The sequence below is a fragment of the Ruditapes philippinarum genome, unplaced genomic scaffold (assembly GCF_026571515.1).
Source record: "Ruditapes philippinarum isolate M1 unplaced genomic scaffold, ASM2657151v2 ctg4166_1_1_1_1, whole genome shotgun sequence".
NCBI lineage: Eukaryota > Metazoa > Mollusca > Bivalvia > Venerida > Veneridae > Ruditapes > Ruditapes philippinarum.
This window is the reverse complement of record NW_026855711.1, coordinates 88588-110442: the sequence shown is the minus strand read 5'-3', so window position 1 is coordinate 110442 and position 21855 is coordinate 88588. Positions and strand designations below refer to the sequence as shown.

General features: G+C 30.8%; 1 protein-coding gene across 3 annotated transcripts in view; it reads right to left on the bottom strand.

Moving 5' to 3' along the window:
* Positions 1-5351: 5351 nt before the first annotated feature.
* LOC132744168 (disintegrin and metalloproteinase domain-containing protein 10-like) overlaps positions 5352-21855 on the bottom strand; it is a 29122-nt gene continuing 12618 nt past the window's right edge. For all 3 annotated transcript variants that reach the window (XM_060732787.1, XM_060732786.1, XM_060732788.1), the window contains exons 2-18: positions 19157-19292; positions 18832-18947; positions 15603-15765; positions 14983-15040; positions 14537-14671; positions 14028-14183; positions 13275-13425; positions 12604-12735; positions 12098-12225; positions 11410-11590; positions 10765-10918; positions 10267-10374; positions 9770-9869; positions 9292-9403; positions 8769-8897; positions 8171-8310; positions 5352-7630 (exon numbers count right to left, since the gene is read on the bottom strand). In XM_060732787.1, the coding sequence (XP_060588770.1) occupies positions 7256-7630; positions 8171-8310; positions 8769-8897; positions 9292-9403; positions 9770-9869; positions 10267-10374; positions 10765-10918; positions 11410-11590; positions 12098-12225; positions 12604-12735; positions 13275-13425; positions 14028-14183; positions 14537-14671; positions 14983-15040; positions 15603-15765; positions 18832-18947; positions 19157-19292 (2474 nt within the window). In that variant the 3' untranslated portion in view covers positions 5352-7255. The remainder of the gene's footprint in view (positions 7631-8170; positions 8311-8768; positions 8898-9291; positions 9404-9769; positions 9870-10266; positions 10375-10764; positions 10919-11409; positions 11591-12097; positions 12226-12603; positions 12736-13274; positions 13426-14027; positions 14184-14536; positions 14672-14982; positions 15041-15602; positions 15766-18831; positions 18948-19156; positions 19293-21855) is intronic.

Sequence of the window (21855 nt, the reverse complement as noted above, 5' to 3'; positions counted from 1 at the left end):
AAAATTAACTAAGAGCTGAAATGCATTACTGAATAGTTTCATCTGTACTTAAAGAACTGTATAGTTTCATCTGTACTTAAAGAACTGTATAGTTTCATCTGTACTTAAAGAACAATATAGTTTAATCTGTACTTAAAGAACTGTATAACTTCATCTGTACTTAAAGAACTGTATAGTTTCATCTGTACTTAAAACCTGCATCTTCTTCATCGTTGTATGGTTTGCGGTTTAGCATGATTAATACCTATACTGAAGATTGAATTGTTGAGTCTCTTAGTAAATATTAAAGATAACAGTCAGATACGTTACATGAAGTGTCTATAAAAAATTAAACGTCATTTCCCTTTCAATTCTAGAAATTTGAAAAAGTTTTTGCATTTACCTGTAAATGTTCATTGCAATGCAAATTTTCTAAGTAGATTAAGTCGGTACAAAAGATGATGCGGATTTGATATACAAATATTTGTACAATAAGTCTCTTTGTGGTAACATATTTGGCTTTAATTTAAGCAGTAGTAAATAGAACTTTAAAATATCATTTTCAGACCTCATGAGAGATAAGAAATATTATTAGAGCGCAAAAGGGCATCCGAATAGTCTCCAGCTGACCGTAAGCTTATCATAGATAAATAACTTTTTATTATTAAAGAATACAAAGTCCCTGGTGGATTTTACACTGATCAAGTTAAGGACCAACTGATACGAAGCCAACAACTCTTCAACACTCAATGACTTAACGGAACGGCTTCTGATTCCAAGACTAAATGGTGACATTGATTTAAAGCCCTGTCACACTAGACTGCGCTTCCATTGTGTTTGCTGGCGTTGTTAAATTTAAAACCCCTGTCACACTAGGGCGGCGTTCTCACGGCGTCCAAAGCCAATTCAGAACACCGAGGTGAGCGCAGTAAGATCGCAAACATCGCCGCAGCATCGCCACATCGTCGTAGTGGCATCGCATAGAACGCCGACCGACGGCGCGCAGTTTGAGCATGCTGATAAGGACGTCGTAGCTACTCTGTAGCATCTCCTACAACGCAACAGGAGCGTGAGAACGCCGCCCTAGTGTGACAGAGGTTTTAACAGATGACAACGATGACACACTTCGTCAAAGAATGTTATTTTTTTCTAAATTTGACCTGTTTTGAATCATCGTGATAAATACAGCACAACAAGGAAAAATTTAAGCTTTAAATATTTGCCCCTCTTTTGTCAAGTCAATAATGATATTTCTTGCATAATGTAAAACATCCCCTTTCAATAAATAGTCAAGAACAAAATTCAGCCATTCTATCTAGCCAGCGTTTCTTAAGTAAAGATTTGTAATTGCAATTATGAAAAAGGAAACTTTAGAAATGTTAAGAAAGTTTTCATAGATCACAGTGAATCGTACCTATCCCTTTTCTTAAGCTCACTTAACTCCTTCTGTGTCTGATGAGCACTGCTTGATTTGATCAAATTTAATCTTCTTGTTTGGTCGCAATTGCGGTACATTTGCGATTACATTAATAAACAAATTATATGCTAGGTCTTGATATTTTTTAGTGATTAGAATCTTCTTATTAATTGGTTAACCACTTTGATACAGTAGAGTAGCTTTTTATTTTATATATCATAATAAATGAGGGATTTGATAGCATTTGACAACTGACATTTTGCAGAACTGCATTTTAAACAATTTTCGTGAAAAATAAATTTTGTTATCTGGCACAATGGACAAATTGATTAACATACAAATGTCTTACATAAAGCGATATTCTATTCCGGCCTTGATTTGGAGAAACATTATTCAAGTGTCAGTTTTGTGAAGAAAAGAAAAGTGAAAACGTTTTAGATAAAACAAAACAAAACACCCGGATTGACATAAGACTTAAAATAATGGTGGTTTTGTCGCCTTTCCTAAAGTGAAAAGTAGGTATAAATGAAATATCTGTCAGAGTGTCATGAAATAAAAATGCTAAAAAAAACAACTTAAGTGAGTCACAGTCTTGTTACAATGAAATATCCTTTTCAATAATCATTCGACATAAAAGAGGTATCTATATATTAAGCTACTGTAACACACATGATAGTTTGATCTAAAAAACATGTCATCAAACAATAACATTACACCGCAGATTCATACATTTACATAAACAATGTGAATATTATTTATATTCACCTAGAAATACAAACATAAAAAAGATTTTGTCACTTTTATACTGCTATTCTAAGTTTTCATTTTAATTAAATTTATTGTATTTATCCTTGCATACAACCAATATAGATTCAAACAAGAAAAGAAACATATACAAATGGATAGAGCAATGAATGAAAAAAAGACGACTCAGAAAAGAATGAAGGGAAAAGAACTATCCTCTAACTTGTTTGACTATCGGTACCCTACTAACCCTCCAGCGTCCATAAATGTAAAAGTTGTTTGTTGTTAAAGGAACAGTTAAAATATTAATTAATTTAGGTTAAAACGTTTTGAAGGTTAAATAAAGTTTGTAATCCTGTAAACAGTTTATCTGTATATCTCTAACTCAAAATTATAATTTGTTTGTACATTTTTATTGATCTGATGAGCTGGTCTTGCCTTTCTGACAAAAAATATTGGTAAATATTATCAAAATTATGACCATATTTAAAGTTTTGGAATAAGTCGGGTGTTCATCAAGTAACCGTCAACGCTTTTGACATAAAAGTAGGATAATTTACTTGTTGTTGCTTTGAAAATCAAAATGCAACTTTGTTTGCTCAGTTGACCCTCCGTGCATTATTTCCGGCACAAGCGTGCACAAGTAGAACCACCGACGTTAAAAAGCTAAATGGGTAGCATCCATACAGGGACGAATCCAAAGTCCCTGGTGTGATTCGAATTTGCAGCGGCGAGGGGAAAGTCGTTTGAAGTCAAGATTTTATCCGTTCGGACAAGGATGGAAATTGATAAAATAATACAAATATTGTAGTTTATTATTCAATGTAGGAATATGATGATTTAGTTATTTTACTTGAATCATCACATAGCAAGGGAGCTAACACACGGGGAATTAATGTATGGAAATATAATACCTTTTAACTTCCTTTCCAACTCCCCTATCATAATCAGAGCCAAATGAAATGAAAGATACGGTCAATTTTCAATTTGTTTCCTTTTTGTCAACTTTTTGTTTATTTGTTTCATCGTGTATGAAACCAGAACTAGCTCGAATGTCAAAAAATTACTTAAAAATTGATATAAGGTATAAACACCGTTTATAAGGAAACGGCATTTTGCAGTTAAGCATTGGGCAAACATGTAAATGTAATTAATATACAAGATTAAAGCCATTGTTTATTTTATTACAGTGGTGAAAGTAAAACTATTTTAAAAGGTGAAGAAGCATATTTGATAAGATATGATGGAAAACGGCACTTAAATAACCAAATACACTTTATGACTAATAGTATCAATGGACAAAGGAAAAGAAGCTGTGGTAATTTATATTTTCCCACGATCAGTTACTGTTAGAAAGCTTCCAATTAGATGTTAATACATGTATTTAATCGCGCGAGTTATTTTGATTCATTGCATTATTATTATTTTGTTCACAGAAAGAGACAAATAAATACGAAAATCAGAAATCAGAACTTTAAATGTATAGATAAAATGTGCAACCTAATTCGCAAGCTTCTATTCCTCAAGGGAGAAACATTATACTATGTAGTACTTACTATATTCATTTGCTCCTAACTCCAATTTATACTTTAAAATGTTTGAGTTTATATAAGCCAATAGCTTTAATAGTTTCGGCCAATTTTGTATCATCCGAAATGAAACAATAACAAACATTTTAGGAAATTGCTTGATTGTCTCGCCAGCAGCTTTGTAAACTAAGAATACCAAGATCAACAAGGCAAATGGACGTTCACAAAGTGCAGCTCCCGACAACATGCAGCTGCATTTGACTCCTGAAATCTTGCTTTTTACACAAAAAACAACATTTTTCCTTGGTTCCACTGATATCAAAGGTTTTGTTTTTTGTGTACGCAAAAAAAAAGTCAAAATAGATCATAGATGACGGCATCTTTTAAGGGTGCTTTAAAATGCTTAAACATAGCAAGAGATCAAGAATCACTTAAAGAAAGTCGGCTTCGAGTGATGGATATACATGTTTGTGTGAGGTAATACAACAGTGTAAAAGAGGACAAACTGCTTTAAACAGGAAGCCATGAACTTATTTTACAAGGGCATGCTGCACTATTAGAATAAACTTGACATCACGATTTGAATCAACCATCACCTCATGCATATACCCATTTGCAAGTCGGAGAAGCTATTTCGGTCTAGACTGCAGCGTTTCTGGCGAACGTGATATATTGTTATCTTCCAAAATACATTATAACTTTAGCAACATTTCACATTAAAATATTTTAGAGGTATTTAAGATATGAGCCGCGTCACGACAAAACCAACGTAATGGGTTTGCGACCAGCATGGATCCAGACCAGCCTGTGCATCCGCGCAGTCTGATCAGGATCCATTGTGTTCGCTTTCCAACTCTATTACAAGTAGAGAAACTGATAGCGAACAGCATGTATCCTGATCTAACTTCGCGGATGCGCAGGCTGGTCTAGATCCATGCTGGTCGCAAACGCATCACGTTGGTTTTGTCATGACGCGGCTCATGTTATGTTACAACAACTTTGTCTTACCTCTGATAAGGATAATGCTTGTTTTGTGTAGTTTTCAAGCGCAGCGTGTGCTTGTCAAATATGTTAGTGCAACATTTAAATTATAAATATCCGTGTGAATACGATATGAGCTTAAAGCAGCATGCTTTTTTTTTTCAATAGTTCATTTCAAAGTAAAATATCTTAAGTGAAAAAAAATGCATAGCAAATAACATTTTTTGTCCATGTAAATTACCAAAAAGAGCTCAAAATAAGTTAAAACAGCCTTACTGCGATAGACACACAGAAGAAATATTGTAATAAATACTGCAAAATCAGTTCTTAATCGCACATAACATGAAGTATTACTTGAATCTGAATTTATTTTTTACTTCTATATTTTTTCTCAAATTTAATTTTCTAGAAAAAAACATCTGGCTCATCGTGAGGCATGCAGCTTTTAATGAAATGTCGCAATTTGATGAAAATACATATCTCAAAATAGAATCTGTACCTTCAAAGGTCGAAATTGTATTTATTAGAACAATCCATATGTATTAAATTACGGAGAATGATATAGTTGTAAATCAAACAAGATCTACAGATGAAAGGATTAATGTGCATTATCCATACTCATCAGAGCGGTGTCGATTTTGAAATAAAATTTCCTCTTTTTTCATATAAAATGAAAACTAATAAACTATATAATATTAGTATTTTTGTTAAAAATATTTATTTTGAAAAAAATATACAAAAACATTTGTAAAAAACGGTAAATATTTTGTTATCTGGCACAATGGACAAAAGTCCATAGTAATAATTTAAAATGAAACATCAAATTATTACATATTGTGAAGTCAATGAATTAAGTTAAGACTATTAACAATGTTTAATGAAAATATTATTACATGATATTATGTTATTTACAAAAATATAAAGCTTTATGTTTAAATGTTAAATGATAAAGATCCTTAAAAAATAAAATATGTGTAAGCATTGACTTAAATGGGGAAAAACAATTGGGGAAAAACATAACGAAAATGAATACATCAACGTCTAAAATAATAATGTTCACATACACTTATTTTAAAATTCATTATTGATAATATTACCATTGTACTAATGAAACATTATTTAAGTTTCACTTTGAAGAGTCCATTAAGGGATTTCAACAGAAAATGAGCTACCAACATTATAGCGTCTGGAAAGACAGGACTGCATAGAAGTGCAGACTTACCTGATTCACCACATTTATAAATTGAAAAACCATGTTATTCTAGTATCACAAAATTTTTGTAAAATCTATTGGTACTTTGTTATGAGAGTCAGAGTTATTCTTATTGGAAAAACACAAGTTTCATTGTAAGAGGTGTACCATGTTTGTAAAAAAATGAATTTTGTTTATCTTAAATAAAAATATTTTTTCTACATGGACAATTTATAATGAATGATTAGCATAAATATCAATTTAAAGCGTTCAGAAAAATCTTATAAATCGTTGTCAACCATAAAGTAAGTATATACAGACCTTTGTGGACAGTAGTACGGATAATGATATTTACAAATATATGACTATGTTTTGAAAGACTCTTCCGAACAATTGACCCATTTTGATTTCATTTTTTTTCAATTGACTAACAAAACAATGATGAAAATGGTGTTGATGATGAAGATGATGATGATGAAGATGATGATAATGATGATAATGATGATGATGACGATGATGATGATGAATTTCATCTTGGATTTCCTAGTTTGGATAATTGAAGCAAACCATTATGTTGTGAAATCTGTAATGAAAGTATTAAAATAAAAAAGTACAACACCTAAATTCAAAATGACAAAAATGGACATTGCACATCCAAAATATTAAATAAAATGTCGAGATAACTTGTTACAACTAATCTAAAATATTCTAAACCTAAACATATTGTCTTCAATCAACATTCATCGGAATGACTATCATATCTGCAACTAGATGTAGCATATAATTGACAAAAATCAATGTGTATACATAATTATTTAGTATCATTCAGTGAATTACTGAATTCAATATTTATAGGTCACTTTTTGGTAGATACATTAAAGGAAATTAATGGTGAAACGTCAGGGTTTCCTAACTCTCAGTGCCTGAAAAGGAGGATGGACTCTCGATAAGCCTAGAACACATACATACATATACATTGTAATTGAAACATTGTATGTTGTGTAATATAACAGTAACATAACGGTTTTCTTTGAACACTCACTGGAACAAGAAAACTCCTTCTAAATTGCTGTCCAAGTTAATACTGTATTCCTCAATGTAAGCCCATGCTTGACAAAAGAATGTTCATAACTAGTTCTACATTACGTATTCAGTTTTAAGTCTATAAATTAAGGATATTTTTACACAACCACTACCAAATAAAGAAAGATGTATTGTATTGTCAAGTAATACTGCTGTTTTAAAAAATGAAACAACATGATATTTATATATTTGTTAGTATAAGTTAATTATACATGTTATATTATCACGTGATTTGAACTCAATACATCTTTTTAAAAGCATTTCATAAATTACCCTGTGAGGAAACACTTGTTATGTCATCCATCCTTAAATAAACAAACTTTGTTTATCTTACAGAAACACATCTTCAACATTTGTGGACGGATTTTTATTAAGAACTTCTAATTCCTCTTCAATTTTCTTTAAATCAAAATCGCTAGTCACTGGTCGACTGTTCATACGTCTAAATGAATCTCGAGCATTTCTCATCGTGCCACTAAAACTCCTTAAAGATCCACGGACACTCCTAACTGAAGCACGAAATGTTTTCTGAGGATGAACAACAGAATCTCTGACACTTGTAACTGATTGGCGAACAGATCTGTGAGGGTGACGTAATTCTACTTCCGGATTACTGCTTTTAGTATGTACAGCGCAGCATTTGACAAATAACCAAAATAAAACTAAGCCAGCGATAGAGCAGAGTATAACAGCCCACCAGTATACCTGAAAATAATTTTACATTTATAAGTTAATGTTATATCTTATTCATTTGGTTTTAAATTTAGACACGGGAAAATCAGTATATAGTTTTAAAATCTTCTCTAAAAGTATTTTAGACTAAAAATTTAAGTCCGCTTTCTGACAACATTCACAGTTATGTGTTCTAAATTTCATTAGAACAATAAAAACATAAACATGAGCAAGACTTTGGGAGAGTTTTATAATATCAAATAATGTCGCATTTGATCTTCCAGATGTACCGAATATACAAAACATCAAGCAGATTAGTTTGATAATAAAGACAATTAGAATCAAAATAAACATTGTTAGATATCCTAAAATTAAAAGTTTCAAACATGATAAAACGCATTATAGAAAGATACTAAATACACATATTTAGTATTTCATAAATTAAATAAACTTTATTGATATTTAACTGAGAATTTTAAAGTTGGGTATTCCATTAATGTTGCCATGGAAGGCTAGATCTGTTGTTATTATTGTTAAATATATTATTTCAATATTTGAAATTCCTAAACTTACCCGTAAAATATATAAAATATGTTCACCACATTCACCGCTTGCGAAACATTGTCTTAATCTCGCCAATGGCGTGTCAGGGTTTGCACCCCGACATCTGTTGAAAACATCACAGTACCCCCTGTTTTTGTTACAAGGTGTCCCTGAAGACAGATGTACAAGAGAGTATTTTATGAAGCATTAGGTAAAAGCTAAAATATTGTCTAAGGAGAGTGCACGTAGCATTATGTATTTGTTTTGAGATTTAATAAAATAGTCATTAAAAGTGCGATTTGTATTTATAGTATAAGGTTATTTTGTTATCATGAGATAGGCACCGTACATGTAGAATGTATTTGACAGTGCAAATGTAAATCAATGACTGTATCTAAACATTGAAAACGATGTGGAAATAATAAATGTATAAAAATGCAGACATCGCCTTTTCGTTACTATTATTATAGTATAACGAAATAAGTTATTCCTTAATGCCTTGTATGAAAAGTACGTTTTTTGGTAATTTATCGTACATTATTTATAAAGGTGGTTGTTTAAAATGACTCTTTTGATAACAGCATTAATGAAGAACCTGACGAGATATTAAGTAAGTCAGTAAACTCACCAGGTGGGAGTTGTACAGGAAGTATTGTATTATCAGTAGAAATGTTAGACAATAAATTCATAAACTCTATGTGCTGTTTAACTTTTGATCTATCATGTGAACTGATGCATTCGTACGATTTCTTTTTTCCTGAAATGTATCATGTGTAATAAATGTCAATAAATGAATATAGTGGTATGGTATAATCCGTATTGAAATATTGTGTTCAAATGTATAAGAGTCATATGAAATTCTGAATAATCGTCATACAAAAGTCATAAGTTACACTGGTCAAATACAAAAAAAACTGTTTTGTAATTTAGAAAAGGTTATTTGACTTAGCTCAGTATCAGAGGCAAGCAAAATAGAAGGCCTATGATCATTATTAAAAAAGAAAGGAAAATTTATCATATAAGTCAATTAAAAGTAAATGAAATTAGTTATTTATGAAATGAAATAGTACATGTAATATCTTTTTCGTTCACCTACTACCACAAATAAAACGACAACAAAAAAGACAAATACAGGTAGAAAATACACTTACGACATCCAATATAACATAGATCTTCTTTCTCTTGTATTGTTAATTTATCATTGTTGTTGGACATCTGACATTCCCTCCATTGTATCAATTTACATATAGATGCATTGCAGCTCTAGAAGATAGAAAATTAATAACTGTTACGAATAATCTGTGTTAATAAACGCTTAACATTCTAAAACAGTCATGCGACAAAGGTAATTGCCTTTTTCTTCGATGCAATACTGATTTAATGTAATAGTATTGCACAAAATACATTAATTCATAAAATATAGATCGTGTGTCTAACAAAAAATCAATAAATGAATGAAATTTGTGACAGTGTGTCTCTAATCTTAAGATTGACAAATGTGAATCTTTACCGAAATATTGTCTTACAAAAACAATTACGTAATATATCTAAAAGAAATATATAGCATGTGTCCTTATAACTTAAAAAAATAAGACAAATTTCGCTTAGGATATATGATATATGTCTTACGCCTGCATCACAAACACGTCCATTACCACTACAGATGAAGCCATCCTCTCTTTGTTGATGTTTGTTTGGTGGCGGACATTGTGCTCCATATATTTCCCCAGTGACAACTAGTTAAGGGTCTAACTAATCTCGAAGCCTCTTAAAAACTAGTAATTTAGCTTTCCAAACTATGTTTTTTAATACTTTTCTTGAGAAATATATCAGTAGCATGTAAAAGAAAAACAAATGCATTGCATATTAGATTTGACTGTGATGGTTCTTTAGGTATAACGAAAAAAATGCAAGCTCGCCATTTAAAAAAAGACATATCATGACCATTGTAACTAAAATTGTGATTACTGTACCTACTTTAAGACTATTGTCATTAAAATTTTATGATTATTCATGCAAAATAAAAGTTGTATAATGTATTTAAATAATGTATTTCGTACTATGTACAAATCCTGTTCTTTTGTTCTCTGATGACTTGCAAATATATTTTATAATTGAAAGGATATTGGCAGAATAATTCGTCAACACATGGTTTGGGGTTCTGGCATACGAAATTCTGTGTACGATTTATAAATTGACAAAAATTGCTGTCACAACATGGTCCTTGGCTTGGGCTAAAATAAAAAGAAAAAGCATGCAAATATTGAATGATGAATAAAAGTATCTCTTTATAGAAGATTTATGGTAAAACCACTCAGCATGGACTATTTGCGATGTAGAAATCGTTTATAAAGGAAGACAGCAAGCTTCCAACGCCCCTGTCACCGGCTTAAGTTGAATTCTATGTACGCTACATATTATGCTGTAATTGATAATCTGTAACATAAAATGTGTTTAAAAACAAAAAGTTTTATCTAAAATGAATAAGGATCCAAACAAAATTTTTGATAGGTCATCTTTGTTGCACCTTGTACAATGCCAGGTGATGCCACCACTTAAAAAAGTATACTGTATGTTGGAATTTTGTTTTGGATTACACACAAAAAAGTAACTAAATGTTATACCTGCATTTCGCCCCATCTTTCAGTGTACATCTCAAACCGCCAGTTGCATTGTTGGAATGACAACAATTATCTAAATCAGTTTCACAATCGTTACCGCAGTCACACTCCTCCCCGTCATCAACTATACCATTACCACAATATGGTAACTCACTATCTGTTGAAATATATTGGTCATTACAGTTACAAACTCTCTATCGATTACAATTCATTAGCTACATAATAGTTTGGTGACTATCTAGCTATTGTACTATATGGCTGAACATTAATCTTGTTATTTCCCGTTTAAAATACGACTAAATATATCAGTTGTCACTCACTACATGTTGAAATATATCATTTGATATTAATTTGGTAAATCTTTACTATTTGGAATGTTTGGCTAAATATCAATTTTGTAATTCGGTAACTGAATATTTATGACGCCCAATTAGAATTTTGCAGAATTTTATTTTTATAAACTTTCACTTCAAACGTTTTGCCTGATACTAATAGTCAAAATGTATTTTGTTGGCATAGCGCATGTATTTCTCAAAAAAGAGAAAATGTCTTAAAAAGGATGGGTATCACAAAAGGAGCGCTTTAAACTAAAATAAGTTTTTCAAAAGGTCTATTTACTATACTTATTGTATTTCAGATAGAACGAACCTGTAAAGCATATGCGAGATTTTTTACGGGAAAGTGTTTCGGAGATGTACTTGAGACTACATTGTGATAGTTTATAATGATTGGGTTTGTCTCCACGTTGAGCAATTTTATGCATCAGATAATATCCGTCTGCTGGCTCTTCTTTTAAGTTGTATTCCGAACATTGCTTCATATCGTCGTGCTAAAATTTATTTATTAAAATTAGAATTTTGCAAAAGTTATCCATTTTTTCAGCACAGAAAGTATAATGCTGCACGTTTGCAAGGTCGGTTTTTAGTGGGTAATCATGACGTTTGTTTATACATGCTACTGAAAGACCTTTAAATTACTTGTTTTTATAAAAATGTAATAATTTAGTAGTATACTCGTAAATACGTTTAATACTTTTGAAATGTTGTATGACCGTTATACGTTTGAAATGTTATATGACCGTGATGAACGGGTTATTTTTGTTTGCTTAATAACACTCGCCTAGCGACTTATATAATATTAGCATTAAGCAATCTATATTTGCTTGTGAATAATATTTAGTATCTATCTTTAAGGCATTTTCTGTTGAGGGGATGTACATCTGCCATTTTGTAAAGAGTGACAATGAAGCTGTACAACTGTATGACATATAATATGAAATCAAATTAGTTTACAGTTTTACAGTTTGAATAGAATAGAAATCAACTCATATACATACTAATGCGCCGAATCCATGCGCAACCTCATGTGTAAACACTAACTGTGTAACAAGTGCCGGCAAAGCTTGTGTTCTTTCTTGAAATAATGTGATGAATCCATTGTTTTGACTCGAACAAATCCCTCCATCTGTAAAAAAAGAACGTACACATTGATCCAGTTCAGGCATTGACAAATGAATACTCAAAAGTACAAGGAAAGGCCCACGAGAATGTTTCAAAAACCTTTGGTCAACCCTTTTGTAGTGAGTGTAATTATGTTGATGTAAAGGAATTGATGTAAATTCAAATATGCTATAAAATATTATCAAACTAAAAAATAAAAGGTGTGGAATAAAGAAAGCGTATTAAGCGTAGAAAAGTGATATACCTGATAAACATTATCATTTACGAATCATAAACCTTTGTTATAAACAGATCCGGCATGTGGTTGTGTTCTTTGAAATGATGGAATATTGTATATTGGTCAAAACATACAGATCTATATTAAAGGCAACGAAATATTTACCATCGAGCGCCGAGAAAGCCAAGCCGAGAAGTGGACTTTCTTTGTTGACATACAAAACTCTTGCAGTGATGAGAAATGACAAACAATATTCGATTTCTTCTTCAGGATAAGCATAGCTGTATGTATAGTCATCTGTGTGAAATATGAAAGTGAAATAAGTAAGAAACATAATATGGGATTTGAAAGTCATTACATTTATTACTGCATCAGTCATTTGCAACCCAGTCTCCTCATCCCTTACTCCGCAGAAAAGCAGAGACATTGTCTTTCAAGACCGGCAAAACTTTTGGTAAATTCTCTGCCCTCATGGGACAATCAGCTGTGTCAATTTATGCCAAACCTTGGAATGCCTGTTAGACTAAAGTTAAGGCTTTTTTTGTTTCTGTGCAAATACAAATCACTTTTATTGAACAACGAAGCAGGGACAACTAAACGTTTAAACATGGCTGGTACGTATCCCTTGTTGAATCATACAATACTTCAAAGAATTGGGTTGGGTTACGAATGACATGCATACATGCATATAGTTTATAGAATATAGAATAGTTTGAAAATCCGCATGAATAATGCGTAAGTAGATATGTATATATACGGTAAATAAACTACGGTAAAGAAACTTTGTGAAAAATGTGATTATTGTTAACTATGTCTACAATATTATATCATCTTACCTCCACCAATATTATCAGCTTCAGGAACATTGTCATAATAGAAAATGTCGTGTTCTTCGTCAGAAAATTGGTAAAGTAGTGATTGACCGTCAAGATCTTCATTGCATAGCACCGATTTACCCTCGTCTTCACAATCGATATCTGTCATAATCTATTTGGTAAATGATAGCTGTCAAGTTTAAAGTATGAACAAAATATGGTTTGTAGATGTCATTGTCAAGATATTTGCATAATAATGTAGCACACAGGATATATCCCTTGTATAACACCAGTAAAACACATTAAAGTGACATTATGCTCATATTTTCATAGTCAAGTTGAGCTGAATTGACTTTTTATTTCAAAAGATTGACTGTTAAAATGGTGTTTGACCAACAGTTTATTTTGGAAAATGTTAAGGATAAAATTTAAAATCTACCTAAAATATAAAAAGACTGCCCCACTTCTTTATAAACTCAATGTTTCAGGTAAGTTCTAATTGATATTTACAGAAATTCTGTATCAATGCGATGGTTATTCATTGTTTATATGAAGTAAATTATTAAATTAAAAGGAATTATGGCTATACAAAAACTTATTTTAACTTTCACCTGTTCACACCATGTATACCCTTGAATAAGCATAATGTCACTTTAAGAGAGTGCGGTTCAAAAAATTAAAGCATGATAAAAAAAACACACTAAAAAGGAAAAAAAAGAAAACACATAGCATAGTTTCCATGACTTATCATTTTAACAAAGGATGTGCATGTACCTTTATTTTCCTTATCTCGAATTGTATTCCTTTCAAATTTTCTTCCGTCTTTTTACCTTGATTTAAGGTAAATTCTGTATTTTTGAAGATTTTATTTGCTTCCGTCACGTGATTTTCCAACATGTACAATATGTCGTAACGACTGCGGTCCTCGCTCTGCATAAAACAAGATAGGAAAACAATGTGAAATTAGATGATTGAATATTAGAAACAAATCATAATCATGTTGAATAGAATATATACAAATTGTATTTTTTGTAAATGAATATTTCGCCTTTCGCCTTTATTTGCATTATTAAGTAAATTAAGAGTTCAGTTATTTTGAACCATAATTTACTTTTCTTTTGCACATGCTTAATAATTCAATCTCAACCACTAAATGAATAGATATACGTTCAAAATTCTTGGTCCTCGTGTATCAAAATCAACTACCGGCATCTATAATTTTCGTGTGAATTAGAAAACTTTTATCATTTAAATGTAAAATTTTATGGTCAAAACATTCATACCTGATCTAAACTCATGAAATATTTCCAGACAGTTTTGTCAGTTGTCAGCTTGACTGTACATACATGATGGTCTTGTCCTTGTGATGGTGGAATTAAATCTCTTTTCCGCCGGCCTCTTGGCTTTTTATACATGTCCTGTAAAACCAAATCGTGCAATCTTTATCATTTGATAAAATTTTCGAAAGTCATAAAGAATGAATGACAAAACCAGTCCTGCAATCTTTATCATTTGAAAAACACATGAGTAGTCTTCTCATAGTATAGCTAGGAAAAACTTAAGTCACATAAAACAAAGTATCTTTTTTATCAAACAAATAACTACTAACTACTAGTATTTAATCAGTATCAAGCAAAGCATTCAATACAAAATAAGTTTTTATGTAAGAAACTTAAAACATATATTTTGTATTACACGAAAAAATTATTTTCATTAAAACTGGACATACCTGACTCTGACTTGAACCTCCAAAAGGAATTGATGTATCCGAATGGTAAGTATGATTCCTGAAAAAGTAACGGAGTCAGTATTGCAAAACTTTTTCATGGTGGAATAGAATTTGGCCTGCATACATGGAGACAACTTTAAAGTCTCCATCTCTGCGAATTTAAGATAGACTTTTAATTATTCAGTTCGAGTAATCTCAATAACAATGTTGAGTAAGATGAACTGTCCGTTTCGTTAAATTTGTTGTTCACCTGTTTTGTGCGCGCGATGAGTATATTTCGAATAAATTGGTGTACGGTAGACAATATCATTCATTTAAAATTACAACAAATCAATTAAAATATTAACCGAAATCTCCATGAATTGTTCATGAAGTTTAAATATATCTTGCTATTAACTTTATTTTATTGTTTGTTCAAAGCTATAAAAGACGAGAATAAAATTCAACAATGCAAAGGCAACGTTCACAGGACGTAGCCCAAGCTACCACAGCAGGACACCCAGAAGGCACCAAACCAAAACCGGGAGTGAACATAAGGGTGGCGAAAAGATGACAGGGACAATTTATGTGTGAAACAATTATAAAAACTAAAACGGACCCATATGGGAATTAACACTCACCATATATAATCTTTTTCTGAATATATCACAGTATGAAAGTATGGCACTGATTTAAACAACCACGAACTTGGAACTACATGATAAATTGTTTCACCAGGAAGAATTATTTTTCCCTGCAATGTTCCATTGATCACAGCCAAACTTGCTTCACTTCCGGAATGATCTATAAATAGAAAAATAAGACTACTTGATACACAAACATAAAAGAGCTATAATCTTATAAATGATATAGTTCATTGCTTTAGTTTTGCACGAACATAGTAGAATCTAACTAAACCAAAACAAAAAAATAAACAAACATATGATATATATTAACGGCAACATATTCAACTCTTTCTTTCTTTTCTTTTTTTATATTTATTGTTCTTTTTCCCGTTTGTTTTATTTTTGCGTTCTTCATCTGAAATTATAACGTGTGTTGCACACTGTTTATTGTTAGACGATTGTAGGACGTAAACTATAACTAAAACAAGAAAATTTAGATAATCTATTAAAATATTTCTATCCTTGCAACCATTTTTAACATAAATATTTAAGACCTTGTCATAGATAACTTACAACCTAGTAGATTGTTAACAATTTTGAAGATTGTCAAGATAGTACCACAATAGCTTGATAAAGTAGTTCTCAACTACGACAATTTTGACAGTAATTATGCGATACATTGATAAATGTCTTGAAAACTAGTGTGATTTTATAACGTAATGCATATGTAATTTTCAACAAATATTGCTTAAAATAAGCTTATTCACTTACATAACAATTTAACACATACACATATTTAATGGAGAAGTGTCCACATTATTTTGTATCATTATGTAAAGTCACGACAATGTGTAAAGGTCATATAGTGATTTCTCAGTGTCTCTGTATCGAGAAATACCACAAACATCATTATAGGAAAGAACGAGAGGACAATCATTGGCCGTTTGAAAGCAAACCTTCTCGTACTAAGTCAATTGAATTGAATAAGTTGGGGATTAGATATCTGGAGAAAGGGTGATCCCTCGGAAGCATTAAAGTCGTGAAAATTACATGAAAATTGCAGACTTAGTTTTGGTCTGTAGGGATAATGAAAAAGTGCAACATTCCTCACACCCCCTAACACCTGATTGAACGGTACTCAATTTTCAACACTTAAAGGTGCTTGAATCAATGTTTTTGTTGTTATTTCTGTAAAATGTTCATACATAGATAAAATATATTAAATATTGTTCACCTTTGCCTTAAGGGTAGTATAAATTTTGTATATATTCAGACAGACGCTACATTAATCACGAGGAACGACACAGCCGCAGCTAAGACTTATTTGGCAACATATATTTATCTATATATAATTAACATTTTGCCTCAGAAATTCATATGTTTTTAATTGTCAAAATATGTTTAATAATGGGTAAAGATTATATTAGATATTAATAACTGGAGAATGTGCTGAATGTGCAGTAATTGGTCATGTAAAGGTAGCAAAATGAAAACAAAGTAGTTTTTTGACTTCCATACAAAGTACTCATTCAACTCGATTATTCCCAATGCCAACAGAACAAATGAAATAAAAGATAATTCATCATTGTGCCAAATGAGTATTTTTTGAAACTTTAACAAGATATAAAAAAATAAAAAAGATCTTGAGAAATAAGAATGATAGAGTTTGTGAGGCATAATGGGCATTTAGACATAACAATCTTTAGAATACGACATTCAAGTAGAAACAATTCAATTATTTTAATTGCTAAAATATCATAGAAATGAAAGCATAAATTGCTTGAACTTATCAAATATATTGATCTCGTACATACACTTAAAAATAACAACATAAAAGAAAACATCCATTTGTTTAACTGATTAGAGTATTTCAATATTATTTCACTCTTTTTTTCTTTCTTCTTTTCATCTTTCACGTGTTTGAATCAAGCTTCCACTGTTCCTAAACAAACTTGTTTTTAATAAACAAATAAATTTTGTGTGACGTAGTTCCCGATAAAATCCGTAAAATATGATAAGTGAATAAATAAACATCATTACCTGCCTGATAAGCCCATGAAAACTTACACTTATATTCATAACCCACAGTTGTTTTTTTTTAAAAATACAACAACAAAAAACAATTATATCAGTTAAGAAACTGTTGACAATTTGACATGAAACATTTATAATTTGTTTATATTATTTCAAGGTTGAAATCCATTAATAGGTACAAACAGTTGGCAGCAGGATCGTATCAAATACAAACAAATTAAAAACAATTTACAGCAATGAAATTTATCTTTCAACATCAAACGAAGATAAACAATAAACTTATTTTATGTTTTTATAATATTTGTGGAATATTTTTGAAATATCTCAATTGCGCATTATCTATAAATGTGCAATGAATTCTCAAATTTTATATTTGTTTAAATCTGCTCGTAAAAATGTACAAAATGTTATCATATTTCGGGAAAATATATTCCAAATTTCACCCATAGAAAATATATCATTTTAATACATTGGACATTATACATTCTAATATGTAGAAAATGCATCCATTGTTTATTTTTCTGCTTGACGTTTCTGTACCTTGGTAAAATAAAGGCGGTTAGGATATAAGTGAGTATTTGCATACAAGGTAAGTTGCAAAGTCAGATATGCACTTCATAGACTCCAGAAAAACTGTCTGGCTGTATATTTCTTAAATACTAAGATATATTAAATGAAATGAACCAACGCGTGTGTATCTTTGATATAAACGTTAGATGCACTTTTTTATATCTTTCTGTCGGTACATTGGGACATGCCTAAATCTTTTCATGTGTACGGATATTAAAGATCTAGTGCGATGAGCATAAACTTGCCCTCAAACAAAATGATTTTTGTTATTATAACTTTTAAGTGACATTCATTTCAATAACAATTCATATAAATTTGAAAAATATTATATATCGGAATTGTCCCGTACTTAATCTTGTTGCCATTACATTTTGTATATTTTCTGGTCACACTTGACCATTGATTTCAATACCCATTGCAACGGTATGCTGCCTAAGCCGGTGCTGGGGAGGTGAGATATGTTACACTTTCAATTGTTTGTCGAGGATGGACTACAATTTTCAATTGCATGTAATTAGTTATGTGTACAATGCTTGCTGTGGCCTTTTCTCTTATTTTTCCATCTAATAGATGCATATCTGTGTCCATCTATTTATAGCAGGACTTGTATTTTAATATTTGTTATAAAAAGAGACGTTACCTGTATCTTTTCCCGTGTAAACAAATGAAAGATCTGGTGTGGTGATTTCCTTTTTATGATGAAGAATGATGTTGGAATTTGATTGACCCTTCCTTCTCAATTCAAGGGAGAAATTTCTGAAAATGATATCATTAATGTTTTAAAAATAAACAGATTTTGTACCCGTCTGTGTCGCCGAACACTTGCCATAACTTTGTAAATGATATGTTAGACACAAAATACGCCTAATAATAAGTTTTGCAAAAAGTATGGCGATAAGATGCAGTCTAATGGCTTACATTAACAATATTCGTGAAAGAAAACATAGTAACATTCTTCAACTCACCTATTGAAAGCATAAAAGTTAACACGAAGTAAGTCTCCCGATTTGCCGACTTGAGAATGTCTAAGGTGAAGGTCGTCTATATCATAATGTAACGGTTCATAGTACAGCAGTCGTTTATCAAGCAATTCATTATCCGCTGAAAATACATATTAACATAACATAAACATTTATATAAACAATAAAGAAGCTTCATAAACATTTATATAAAAAAGAAAACATTTACCAGTATATAAACATTTGCAGAGAAACTGTTAATAATACATAAGGCATTTGTTGAGCAATATTTCCTACTTTGTAAATAAAAATGAACCTCTAATAAACATTTCAATGCCAAACAAAGTGATGCTATAAGATATTCGTCATTATAGTTAGATACGCACCACCTGTACATGTGCAATAGCAAAACATTTAGTAGCATAAGCCCTAAATCGGAATTTTGTTGGATCCGTTATACAATAAGGTCATAAACAATATAACGATAAAGATTAGGCAATATAACGATAAAGATCACAAACATCATGTTCTAGCGGTGAGAAGGATTCAATCATTTATTTCAAATTTCTAAATAAACGAAACCATAAATGTTGCATAAATAGAGCCTAGGAAGCTTTTTAATGAAGTTGTATCTAATTCTTAACAAAACAAAAACATTCAATTTTTGATAAATTTGAATCAACTGTCATTCATATGGCAAATTTAATATTGTTGTTAATGTCATCCCCTATGCCAACTTTGCACTGAACATGATTTTAAACATACAATGAAATAATATTTTTCATGAATGGTGTATCAGCGTACAGTTCTGGTTTCCTGTTTGCTGACATACTCATAATACAAGACGAAACCAAAAAGAAGAGTAGTTCAAATTAGAAATTGACACTATTGATGTACCACAAAATTGAGAAAAATGGGCGATAAATCAAATTTTCTTTTTATAAATTAACGTATAAGTTTCATTCATTCATAAAGTAAACGCTGGGTCAAGTACTTAAATATGATACAAACCGATTTCAAAACTATGTCAAGTGTTTATAGTATTGTTTGTTTAGTTAGTGAGGGGCATTAAGTTCAGTTGTATAACATGATAACGTTACGTAAATCCAGCCAACTATTATATTTTAATATATGATTGAATAATACGATTAAAGTAGGTTGAGCAAGTGACAGCAAAAGATTGTCAAAGGTATACAGAAAATAACGGATATTATAAAATATAGCAATTATAGCAAATAAGAGTGTTTTGTAAATTGTTCTCCGAAATAGACAAATAAATGAAAGTTTATCGACTTCATCTGTTTGTCTTCGGATAGATAGCCTCTCAAGATCAATGAATGTTTTTGTGTTTCATTTTTCAACTTAACTCATCACAAAAAGTTTACATGAAATATAATGGTATCAAAATAACGTTTGGTTAAGTTAGTATCTGGACTTTGACCAATATCACCATTTCCTAGTTATTCACATAATTAGTTCAAAGTACATACACGTATTATGAAAACATCTATTTATAAATTCGTAATGTTCGGCACAACCTTTCTCAATGTTTTATTTTCTATAATTGATATTCACTTGTCAATTGATATTGTTTTGGCACTTTGATCATAGTTAGAAGTTACTGTTGTTGTTTTTTTGTTCTATTTCTATTATCTGCATTTAGATAAAAATAATATATCTTCTATAAGTCATTTATTTTAATTCTGTTTATATATGGGAAAACAAATATGTTCTGATACATCATGTAATTTTGAACTTTATAAACCGATATAAATCACTTGCCACATTTGAAGCCAAACTTTGCTAACTTAGACATTTTTTGACTGCTTATATATTTTTATCAATTGCTACTGTTAATCATAATCAGAAAATCCATTATAAACAAAAAATACCCATTGCTTTTTCTGCGGTAAAATTCTAAAACTTCATCCTCTTAAGAAACATAATTGATTTCCCGCAGTAAATCGTGATGTAATGAATAATAGACAAGGAAAACTTTTTAGACCCATCCTATTGCATAACTATATCCTCTTTCTGTAATGTTACAAAAATGTCGAACTATAACCGCAAGTGCCCGATTTATTCTGTATCACATAACAATAAATGTATAAGGAATATAAACAGAAACCACGATGTAAGTAATTTTAGACTGTTTCAAAAAGTTCAATAAGTTTGAAGCACCATTTTCTTGGATCTTTAAAGGAGTGACATTACAAAGAAAAATGCAGAGGAAAACGAGAAAGAACGGATTTCGTAGAAAGACTTCACACGCTTAACTGTTATTTGTCAAAGTATTCTTCAAAGTATCAATTTTGACCTGGACAAACAGGTATATCTAATGCACATTACGTACAAATGGACAAAATTCTTTAGTTATTAATCAAAAGTTCAACCTACACAAAAAAGATAAAGTTATCTCATGTAACTATTTCAATTTGTACCTTTTTATGATAATATAGTATTAAGACTGATTCTGTTTGGTGCTGAATATGAAAAGTGAATGAAATGATATATTTTTCTTCCTTTTTCTTAAACTTCTATTTTTACTCTTCAATTGGTTTGATAATGATATAACTAGCAAGAAAGTCGTCCAATATGTTGTGACGACTTTATGATAAAACTTACTAAAAGAATCAGCTGATATCAAATACATGTACATGCTTTAAAAAATAGATTAACACGTTCGAACATAAAATCGGATATTA